The sequence below is a fragment of the Zophobas morio genome, unplaced genomic scaffold (assembly GCF_036711695.1).
Source record: "Zophobas morio isolate AGI-343-1 ecotype UQ-CSIRO unplaced genomic scaffold, CSIRO_AGI_Zmor_V1 ptg000031l, whole genome shotgun sequence".
NCBI lineage: Eukaryota > Metazoa > Arthropoda > Insecta > Coleoptera > Tenebrionidae > Zophobas > Zophobas morio.
In genome coordinates, this window is record NW_026972136.1 from 11,890,925 (window position 1) to 11,903,447 (window position 12,523).

Below are 12,523 nucleotides of genomic sequence, written 5' to 3' on the forward strand. Positions count from 1 at the left end.
GTTTAGAAAATATATGTAACAAAAACACTGTTCTACTGTGTAATTATCACATCTAACGAACCTATACAACACGTGCATAAATACAAAGATACAAGATCCAAGGGGATCGCTTTAAATTTATCCTAAAAAGCTACAAGAACACCACAACCTCTAGATCTTCCTAGCCTACCTTAATAATATAATGATAAGAGTAGAGCAAATAATGACAACTAATGCCAAAAGGTCAGTGGCGTTACAAGGAAAATTTTAAATAGGGGCTACTATTGAATTAATGGTATTAAGCTTATTTACATAACATAATAAAAATTATTTTTTATCTCAAAATTTATCAGTTAAATAGTTTTAATATAAATTCAAGAAATTTTGGACAACGAAACTGTTACTCTTTATTTTTTATTCAAATTTTTGATTTGCATTTTCAACCAAATCCCTTATTGCATGGCTTTTGCTCTTAGATTTTTTTTGTTTATTTCTTCTTTAGCTTTTCTGGTATAGATTTTCAGACGGTAATCATTCTTGCAGTAAATTTTGTTTTGCTGTTGCAGCATGTTGGAAATTGTATTGAGCGATAAGTCAAATTTTTCCTAATTTCTTTCATGACTTACAAAACATTACCAGTGTAAAAATTATTATTCTTTAAATAATCTCTCACATTACAAAATACTAATTTGCTCTACTAAAATTGCTATTTGGAACGCGTTCTCTGAAGCGTAATGTAAAGCACCAGTTTTATAATCTTTTAATACCACAAATTTTGCATAATTTTCATTACAATTGTTCTTAGAGCCCAAAGAAACAATACATTTTTTGCAAAAATTTTGATTTTTTATTAAGCTTTTAACAACGTAACCTGTGCAACTGTACAAAGCATTTTTTTCTCTCAAAGAAAGTTCTTTTTTCTTCAAATTCCAATTTCTAGGTAAAACTAAATTTTCTTTTCCTTTAGGAACATCGTTTTCTTTTCTGTTATTATCTTTAATATAACTCAAAAAACCAACTAAAGGTGTTGTTTTGACGGTTTCGTAACTTGAGTTATTTGAAACGTCTAACTCTAAATATTGAGAAACTGATAAAAGTTTTGAGTTATATTTAAACTGAATGGTCGTAGGGACCGGATGTCTTGACCGAATTTGGGAAAATACATTTTCTAAACAATCTTGAGAAAATCTCGATGTTAATAAATACGAGTATTTTTCTCGTTCAAAAACAAGTTTTGCAGGTCTAAAATTTATGTTGTTGTCAGTATAACACATGTTTGAATAGGCTTCCAAACTGCTTTTCCAAATTTGTCAAGAGAGACTTTTAAGTTTAAAAATAACTTAATGAACTCTTGAAGGAATTCTATAGTTTCCCTATAGACAGCGATATTAAACTAGCTCAAGACCAAAATAGTTGATCTAGAACTAATCAACTGGAACCACCTATGTACCACATCAATAAAAACAGCTGTCATTAGAGAAGATTTGTCTTTCCTCTCTCCTCTTCCGCAACAAATTTTATTCCACAACTAACATTTCGATTTAAAACGTTTGGAGAATTTGACACCTTCATTTTGTTAAAATGCTTAAATTGTAAAAGATCTACATTTAATTTAGACGCAAATTGCAGCTCAAATTTGCCTTCTTCTTCACAAAAAAACCCACTAAAGGTGTTGTTTTGCCGATTTCGTAACTTGAGTTATTTGAAACGTCCAAATATTGAGAAACTGATAAAAGTTTTAAGTCATATTTAAATTGGGACCGGATGTCTTGGCCAGACGTCTTTGGGAAAATACATTTTCTAAACAATCTTGAGAAAATTTCGATGTTAATAAATATGAATTTTTCTTTTCGTTCAAAAACAAGTTTTGCAGGTCTAAAATTGATGTTGTAGTCAGTATAACACCTGTTTGAATAGGCTTCCAAACTACTTTTCCAAATTTGTCAGGAGCGACTTTTACGTTTAAAAATATATAACTTAATGAACTCTTGAAGGAATTCTAAAGTTTCCCTATAGGCAGCCATGTTAAACTTGCTCAAGGCCATAATTCATTTTGTTAAAATGGTTAGATTGTAAAAGATCCACATTTAATTTAGACGCAAATTGCAGCTCAAATTTGCCTTCTTCTTCACAAAAATCTTTAATATGTTGCACGTCAACTAAACCAGAAGTTAGTTTATATTTTTCAACAAAATCATTTGGTAATTGAATGATTTTGTTTTGTACCAAATATTGCTTTATATTTTTTAATAAATGTGGCCCATCTGCTAAAAAGTAAATTTTTTCGCCATTAACTGGGTTTAGGACATAATTTTTTGTTTCGCATTTTCTTCCAGCTTTTATTCCAAAGGTTTTCCGCATAGCTTGATTCGCCGATCCCATATCTGAGGTTACAGAATGAACCTTCAAACCAATTGCACTGATTTTCTTAAAAACTTCTTTAAGAACATCAGCTAGAACTGCCCCATTCAAACTGTCTCCAGTAAAATAGTATGAAACAATTTGTTTCCAGCGAGTAGTAATACCTCCCACGAGAATTACCAACGCTTTTGTCGCTATTCCCCCATGTTTTGGTAAAGTAATTCCCCCAATATACGTCCGACTATGTACACAATAATCAATCCCAGCTTTTATATCCATTTCGTCCAATGCCACCATACAATCCCTCCCAAAATCCTGATTAAGCGATTCACATTTAATTTTCAAAAACCCTATAATTTCATCCAAAACTCCAGATTTAAACTCTAAATTTTGTAAATGAAAATTCGATGTTCGAATAGCTGGAAATGGTAGTTTCATTTTTCTTAATAAGTTATATCTACTGGTCCCACATCCAAATTTAAGCTTCAAAGATTTAGTGATTGTTTGCTCGGAACATTTTTTGAGTTTTTTCCCTTTTAGATTCTCAATTTGATCCTTTGTTAATATATTTGTTAAATTTTTCCTTAAATTTGAATTACACACTTTGTGCAAGTATAATTTCTGGCTTATTTTTTTTTACACTTTAGCGGTTTAGACGAAACAAATTCAAGCCAGAGAGGTTGAGAAGAAAGAAAATTATTTGACAGGGGAAATTCAAACAGAAAAGATTCATTGGAGAGCTTACTATTTGAATTATTACTCTCCGTTGCAGAGGGAAAAATTGAAGGAACAGCGTCTTCTAAAAATTTTCACATTTGTAGATCTTCTAAAAAACAAAAATGGACGTCTTCGAGTATTTTTCACCCTCGCTAGAAGAAATAAGCAGATGAAACATCTGGCGCCGTATGATAATTATTTTTTTCACGAAACTAAAGCGCTTTTAACACGGAATTTCCTCAAGCATAAGGGTCATCTAATCTCAAGTCTTCGGCTCGCTAAGCATCCGTGTTATTTCGGCGATTAAGCATAGGCGCCACGGTTGTTTATCAAACAATCTGACAGTTGTCGACACCAATAAAATGGTCATCCCGCATGTTTACGATCTCCATAATGCACTTCGTTATAGGTAAATCCCTGAACATCTAAAGAACTCTTCCGTTCCATCACTAAGCCTCCTTTCAGACGTGTCGAAATTCTTGTTTATCGTCGTCTCACGGTTTCAAAGGATTAATTAATAAATAAAATTCGGTACGTACACGTGCCCTTTGAGTCACATCTGGCGTACACATGCCCTGACGTCACAGGCAGGAACTGTACTCAACATTAAAAAACCAAAACTTCCGGATCGTTGCTTAATTTACACAGTTCTGAGACATTGTCATAGGTGATGACATCACCTGACCAGACTTATTTTTGAGTGCATGCAGAATAAGTGACTAAGTTGAATCATGCAATATTCTTAAGTAAACGCGGCCCACTTCATTTTGTCTAAATATTGGTGTTTCGCAGAATGGTGTGGTCAGATATTGCCGCAAAAATGACGTAAGGGTATAAATTGAGCGATTAGCTTAAATTGTTATTACTTACATGTCCTGCAAGGTGAATATTCGTTGAAATCATCGAAGAAGCCGCTGGAGACGTAGCAGGTTCCTACGGGATCTCGGCGCGTACGACCGTTGGGGAACCAGGTGTAGCGAGGGGCGCAGGCCTTGAAAAAAAAAGAAAAACTGTTATATCAATTTAGTACACTGAACGCATTTTGCCAAAATTTTTCGTGGTACGATAGTGATTTACGTGAAAAGCCCATTGAATTCAGTATCGTTAAAACTATTATTTTACAGGTATCTATAGGTGTGATATACATTTCCCACATATATTTATAGACAACACGTTTCAATCGTCGTTTAATTAAAGCCTTGTGTCATTTCCAAGGACAATAAATAGAAAGGTGCGCACTTTTCCGTCGTTCTCGTTGTAGATTAAAAATAGATTAGGGAGTGTTTAGTGTTGTGATCATCAAGATGGGAGGGAGACTTCGGTAAAGCAGTGGTGGTTTTAAAAATGTCGTTAACCTTTGTAGCTGCCGCTACCATTTTTCGGTTCAAAGAATCAAAAAGCAATAAAACAAACAATTTGGTAGCGCGGCTTTCTTTGATATTGTGCGTTATTAATAAAAAAATTGGGTAAAGATGTGGCTTTTCTGGGATCTTTATGTTATCAGAAACATAAGTCAAAGGAGGTTTTTATGGAGACATTATTTTCGTTGTTATCACGTACTAAAACAACAAACATCTGTGGTTATAAATTAATGGTGAGAGGATATTGTATGTAAACAAATCCGATGTTATATTTTTGTTGTATTAATTTAAGATTTGGCTTGTAAATATCAGCTGGTAATAATTTTCTACCGAAAATGCTGTAGATTGTTTTAAAATGTCATTATTCATTAATAAGAAAATGCTCTGGAAACACTTCCTATACTAAACTGCTCGATTTAATGGACATTTTAATCGGGCTGTTAAAATCATCATCATTAATTGCCAGAGATGTCGTAATACAAGTAAAAATACCAACAGGTCTTTATGTTAAGTTTATGAAGGGTATTTGCATAAAACTGAAAAGGAAAGTAAAATTCGGTACGATTGACAGCTTTCGGATTTCATAATTTCAAATAAACAAATCCCACACACCATTCCAAGAATTCGATGTGTTTTCTTAATTAGTTTTTCGACAGTTTTAGTAACGGTGCTGAATATCACAGTTTAAATACGAATTTTAACGAGAATTCTGTCGCATACGATACAAGTTCAGGGGCGGCGACAGAGAATGGACGGTGGGAAAACTAATGATTCATTAAAAAGACGATGATAAGTAATAAAGAAAAAGGGATCATGCCAAAAACGGTCCTGCGAGACCTACGCAAATTAATGATGTATATAAAACCATCTGTTAACTTTCATTTGGTTTTTAATTCAATAAGTTACACAGTCGCTTCCTTTTTACTTCCCGAGCGTAAGCAAAGGAAGTATTGTAATCGAGTCCGTCGGCCGACTCTCTACTTTTACGTTTTCTCGATCTTTCATGACCCCTAGAAGACGAAGAAATAGGTCTCCCATTTCCGTCTGTCTGTCCGTCTGTCCGTCTGTCCGTCCGTCTGTCTGTCCGTCTGCCGTCCCGGATTTTTATTAGACAGATAATCTCCGAAAGTACTCGACCGATTGTTGTGAAATTTTGTACTTATATTAAGAATATCATGTAGAATCAGTGGTTCGCAAACTTTTATTATTGATGGCACCCTAAAATATTAAACAAAATTTGGCGGCACCCCTCCAGGAACAGTTTTAATTGTAACTAATTTATTATCAAAAACACTTAATCACATGATTGTATAATAAGTAATTGATGTTAAGATTGTTTTATAAATATTTTTTCCATAATTTAAGCTTGTCTTTTGAAGCCAAATTTTTTTCATTTCTACCTTGCATACTTGAATTTACATATTTTATTTAAGTGTTCAAAAATATTAGTTAAATATGCTACTTTTACACACCAAACGTGGTCTTGAAGGAGGTCAAAAAATTGTTCAATATTTTCTGATTCAAAAAACGTTTATATCTGTTTTCTTAATTCCCAAAATCGAGAAAGAACACGGCCTTTAGATAGCCATCTTACTTCAGTATGAAGAAAATTAACATGTTCAGAACACATTTTCCATTACTGAACAGTTGTAGTACTATATTAATAAAATCAGATCATTAATTATTATTTTTTAAAGTTGGTTTTGTGCTTATATTTATTAAAATTATTATAAAATTTTCACGGCACCCTCTTGGGGGTTCCGCGGCACCCCAGTGTGCCGCGGCACCCAGTTTGCGAACCACTGATGTAGATGGTAAAACGCTAACCAAAATTTGTCTAATCATCCCCACCACTAATGCGATGACGTCACTTCAAAATTGTACATAGTAAATGGGTTTTCAATTGTATAAAATAACATAGTCCTACACATGTAGTTTACAACTCTGAATCGACTTTTCACCCGAAACGTCCAGATTTTTGGAAAAAAAATCGAAATTATAAAACAACATTTTGAAATTTAATTTTTAATCTGCTAACCAGAATACTTTGAAATGTTGCAGATGTTTTAAGGCTATAAAGAGCATCATAAATCTTTAGTCAAAAAATATTTGCTTATCCCCTCCAAAAACTTGATGACGTCAGCTCAAAAGTTTGTGGAATAAATCATATCTAAAATGTACAAAATATGATGGGTCTGTACTTGTGATCTATCACTCCATTCATATTTTTTGGATTTGCATATACAGGGTGACTCAAAAAAATTAATGAATGCGTAAATATATTTTATTGATTTAATCAGGAACTACAAAACCGAATGCTCTGAAATCTTGCAGATGTTTTAAGGTCATAAAGAGCATAATAAATGTTTAGTCAAAATATATTTGCTTATCCCCTCCAAAAACTTGATGACGTCAGCTCGAAAGTTTGCCGAATAAATCATATCTAAAATGTACAAAATATGATGAGCCTGTACTTGTCATTTATCACTCCATTCATATTTTTTGGATTTGCATATACAGAGTGACTCAAAAAAATTAATGAATGCGTAAATATATTTTATTGATTTAATCAGGAACTACAAAACGGAATGCTCTGACATCTTGCACATGTTTTAAGGTTATAAAGAGCATAATAAATGTTTAGTCAAAATATATTTGCTTATCCCCTCCAAAAACTTGATGACGTCAGCTCGAAATTTTGCCGAATAAATCATATCTAAAATGTACAAAATATGATCAGTCTGTACTTGTGATCTATCACTCCATTCATATTTTTTGGATTTGCATATACAGGGTGATTCAAGAAAATAAATGAAAGCGTAAATTTATTTTACTGATTTACTCAGGAACTACAAAACCGAATGCTTCGAAATCTTGAAGATATTTTAAAATTATCATAAGCATGGTAAATTTTTGATCAAAACGTATTTGGTCGTCCCCCCTAAAAAAATTATGACGTCACCACAAAATTTTGCTGAATAAATCCTATCTAAAATGTACAAAATATGGTGAGTCTCTTCTTGTGATTTATCATTCCATTCAAATTTTTTCGATTTGCATATACAGGGTGACTCAAAAAAATTAATGAATGCGTAAATTTATTTTATTGATTTAATCAGGAACTACAAAACCGAATGCTTTGAAATCTTGCAGATGTTTTAAGGTTATAAAGAGCATAATAAATTTTTAGTCAAAATATATTTGGTTATCTTCTACAAAAAACTGATGACGTCAGCTCAAAAGTTTGCCGAATAAATCGTATCTAAAATGTACAAAATATGATGAGTCTGTACTTGTGATTTATCATTCCATTCATATTTTTGGATTTGCATATGCAGGGTGACTCAAAAAAATTAATGAAGGCGTGAATTTATTTTATCGATTTAATCAGGAATTACAAAACCGAATGCTTTGAAATCTTGGGAATATTTTAAAGTTATTATAAGCATGGTAAACTTTTGTTCAAAATGTATTTGTTCATCCCTCCTAAAAAAATTGATGACGTCACCCTTAAATTTTGCTGAATAAATCCTATCTAAAATGCAAAACATATGATGAGTTTGTACTTGTCATTTATCATTCCATTCATATTTTTTAGATTTTCTTAAGAGGTGGTTCAAAAAAATTAATGAAGTCAATTTATTTTATTGATTAAATTAAAGGCAACACTTATTATTAGTATTACACCCCAACCAACCCAATTTGGTAGACACAAAATTTGTTAAAGGAAAAACTCGGTTGAAACATAAGGGTAGCACGCTTATTTACATCGACTTTAACATTACAGACCTGCATTTGTTTTATGCGGTCACTTGGTTCCGCGAATGTGAAATAGACATGTTTATAATCAACCAATTGTGAATTTCACCGTCAAGAATTAAAATAAAACCCAATGTTTTATATAATAAGCGGAAGTCGAAGCAATAAAACCGATGGTCGTTTTGTTTACAGTTTCTCTGTTTGACTGTCACGTATGCTGTTACGCCTGTCATCTTAAATTAAGAATGTTTATACATACACGATTTTCAGTTGCCTCTGATACGTAGGTATACGTGAGTAAATTGTTTCGTTATTTTATTGATTATTACAAATCAATATTCAAAACGACCCAATTCATTTTCCCGAAAATTTGAGAATATAATAATTTTATTCTTAGTATTACACTACACCCATCCCAACTGATATACGTGTCCTTGCAAAAATGTTGATGACGTCATCGCAATTTTTTTTTAAATTCCCACTACAAAAATGTAATGAGAAAAAAAACACAATAGGCATGCAGTCGTCAAGTTCCGACAGCGAGGGAAGTACTATCTAAACTCTTTAGACCAATTTTTTATGTTATAAATTTATTAAAGGTAAAAATCTTCAGTGTGATTAATTAAGACTTCTGGACATAACCAAACCTCATCACGACGCAAAGATGAGTAGAACGTGATTTAAAATATACACAAGTACCTAATTTTAATATCAGGTTTCTATAAATGATTATAGGGTCGAAATGACCTGAAAACGTGCCGCCTCTCAGTTTTGAACTTTATTAAATGCATAAGGACGCATGACAACTAGCACGCGCATCTGTATAACTGGTTGCCTAAATGATCTTTTTAAAATTATTAATTAAACCACAAACGAACCAAATGTTATGAATATTAGAACTCTTATTTTATCATTATTATACATATAAAGACGTGCGTATTCTTCACATAAAGAGAAAATATTTATTTTACAAATTAAGTGTAAAACAAGAAATAAAAACGCTGATCTGGAACTTTGTTTTCTACCGTATCATCATCATTTAGTATTAGTATACATAATTTTGTAATTTTTCATTAAAATTGCTTTACTAGCTAATCTGTTTTTCTAGTGTTATTTCTTCGATGAACCTTGCTCTATTTTTATTCGTATCATATAACTTCCTATTGTTTAAAACCACATCCAATAATTCCTGACAACATTTTGTTATTTTCCACTGTAATTGTAATTCTTTAGGTCTCTAAAAAGTAACTCTACCAACACGTGATCATTTTTTATTTAAAACTGAAACATGTGTAACCTCAGTATTTATTAAATGAATTTTCCAAAAATCCCTAGAAATGTACGTGTGGCTTCTTCACTTTCCGCATCATCAAAAATTACACGCATGTCTCTGCTGATATTTCCAGATAGTAATCGTATTTTTACACAGAACGTGTGTTTTTCAAATTAGGTCATTTTCCCCAATGCATCATTCGCATTCATCCAGCTTTCAAAGCATGAATCAGCGAAGCTCCTCATTCTATTTCTGAAGTGTTGAGTAGGCACGACCCTTTCCGATTTTAATAGCGATCCTCCCGAAATAGTCCCGTCTCCTTTTTTCGTCAATCAGATGCACGGGCCAACCCATCATTAATTTCTCGCTTTCGATTCAACAATTAACGCCATGCCAGCAATTCAATATCTCATCATTCGATATCCCACGGGCCCGCGCTTATTGAAAAATGAAAATTAAACGTATTCTTTTTTCGGGCGTCAGTTATTGATAGTCGTAAATGCATTTCTGTGAAGATGAATTGTGAATCAAAGACGAGAATGAAAACGAATTGGGAACAAGGAGACCATTACGCACCGATGCGGTTCATCAGCGATTATTCACTCGTGGACAGGCATTGTGAGCGATCGTCGACGATACAATCGATAAAAGGAAAGCATGAGGTGGCAGAGGTCTTATTCATAAACTTGCCGTATAAAGGATGCGCTCAGGTGTCTGCAGGGTCAGTGACAGAAATTTTAGAGCCCTTACTTAGCGCATAATGACGGGCTTGACCACCTTAATCTTTTATTTACTATTAAGTGAGTATGTTGTTAAATAATTGAGTGTTAAAAAAATAATAACGACGCTCAAATTGACAAATTTCGCAGAATGCCCATCAAACTAGAAAATTTAATTTTGCTGCAAAATATATAATCGTATTTATTTTTATTTATGCTTTTATTGCAACTATAAAAAGAAATGATAATCATATAATGAAATAAAAAATAATGAGCTATTTTTCCTATTGTTCTAAGATGACATTTAACCACTTTTCACACCCACAGTATTTTATAATGAATATATTACGTGAAAAAACCTGCTGCCCTGATACCCACACGCTGCTACTTGCATTTGATGAGTTATGTATTTTGCGACATTTCTAGTGTCGCACGCTACATGATACAGTTTTTTAACATACTGTGTAAATAAATACTGGGTTATTACTACTTATTATAAATGTTTTTAGATTGTAGGTGGTAGATCAATCCATTTGCGGCTTTCCGCGTTTGTTTCAGTAACCAACGATATAAAAACATTTGTAGTAGCCCTGTATATCTATTTGTTTCATTTTGTTATCTTATCAGTGCAAACTCGAAACATAATATCGTTATATTAATACGTATGTGAAACAACAGTGTTATTTTCTGGCTGCAAGAAACTCGAAAAACGGGCCTTCCAACGGGAAATAATACTAAAAAGTGGAACCAAAGTGAACAGGACAGTGCGAAGTAACAGGGAGGAAAGAAAATAGAAGAAGTTTGTTATTCTAATAGGTAAATCTTAGAAAGAAGTGAGATAGCACAAAACTAAGAACAATATAATGAAGAAATAAGACAGCTAAAAGCATCTAATGAGAAAATGGTAAGAGAACTGGATGGGCTAAAAACAGATATAATAGCTGCCAAAGAGAGAATAGAAAAGCTAGAAAAGGAAAAGAGGAAGAAAAATATAGTAGTACAAGGTATTAAAATAAATGAAAACAAACACAGTAAGGAAGTTGAGGGAGGAAATTGCTGTAGTGGAATTGAACAACATCCAAGATAAAATGAAAATAATGGAAAACAAAAGTAAAAAAAAACAGGAATGACGAACCAAAAGGAACTTAGAAGAATAGCACAATTAGAAAGGAATAAGGGGAAGAGAATCAAGGTGGGATATCAAAAGATCATAATTGAGGAAGAAACATGGAAATGGAATAAGGAAAAAAATGGGATTGATACAGACAAAAACAAAGAATTAAAAAACTATCCAAGGTGGAAAAAAACTCGGAACGAACGAAAACGACATGGCGAGATAAAGGGACATGAAATGGAAAAACAAGAAAAAAAGCAGCAGGAAAGGAGAATAAATGTGATAGAACAATAATTAAATTGGGAACATGGAACGTACGAGACACTTACGAAGAAGGGGCCTTGAGAAACCTGATAAACACAATGGAAAAGTATCGGCTGGACATATTAGCTCTACAAGAAACAAAGCAGTAAGGAAATGAAGTTATAGAGATAAGAAAAAATGTGTTCTTTAAAAGTGGAGGAAACAAAAGGTACTTTGGGACTGGATTTATAGTGAATGAAAGATGAAGAGGACCGTGATCGACTTCAAATCAATATCGGACAGAATATATTACCTAAGAATCCGAGGAAAATATAAAAAAATAAGCATTATAAATGGACATGCACCTACGGAAGAGAAAAGCATAGAAATAAAAAATGAATTCTATGAAATGATTGCATATATAATAAGACAAATTCCAAAATATGACATAAAAATAGTTATCGGAGATACAAATGCAAAAGTAGGAAGAGAAGGGGACTTCCGGCATATCACCAATGGAAAAAGTCTACACAAAGAAAGCTACGAAAATGGAAAAATGCTTACAGAGTTTGCTGAAGAAAATAAAATGAAAATAATAAGCACTCATTTTGACCACAAAATATACATAAAGAAACATGGACCTCCCCGAACAACAAGACAAAGAACCAATTAGACCATGTTCTAATGGAACATAGAGACCATACGATGATTCACGATTGCAGGAGCTACAAAAGAAAAACTACCAACCAATAGAAAACTAAAAAAAAAGAAAGAAAAAGAGTCAATGTTGAGATACTTAGGGACAAAAAAATGACAACAAATTGAAGCAGAAATGGTAGAAACGTACCGAACGAAGAAGTAGAAAGGAAGATTGGTATAATGAAGAATGTAAGAAAGCCTTGATAACTAGAAACATTGCAAAAATAGGAAAAGATCAAAAACGGAGAAAGAGAGAACATTTGAAAAAAAAAGGATACAATAGAAAAACACTACCAAA

At 32.7% G+C, this 12,523-nt stretch overlaps 1 protein-coding gene across 2 annotated transcripts in view; it reads right to left on the minus strand.

The window, feature by feature from the left end:
• The window catches only part of LOC135139438 (integrin alpha-PS2), a 168,813-nt gene that overhangs the window by 56,313 nt on the left and 99,977 nt on the right, over window positions 1–12,523 (minus strand). For both annotated transcript variants that reach the window (XM_064069673.1, XM_064069672.1), the window contains exon 4: window positions 3,928–4,048. In XM_064069673.1, the coding sequence (XP_063925743.1) occupies window positions 3,928–4,048 (121 nt within the window). The remainder of the gene's footprint in view (window positions 1–3,927; window positions 4,049–12,523) is intronic.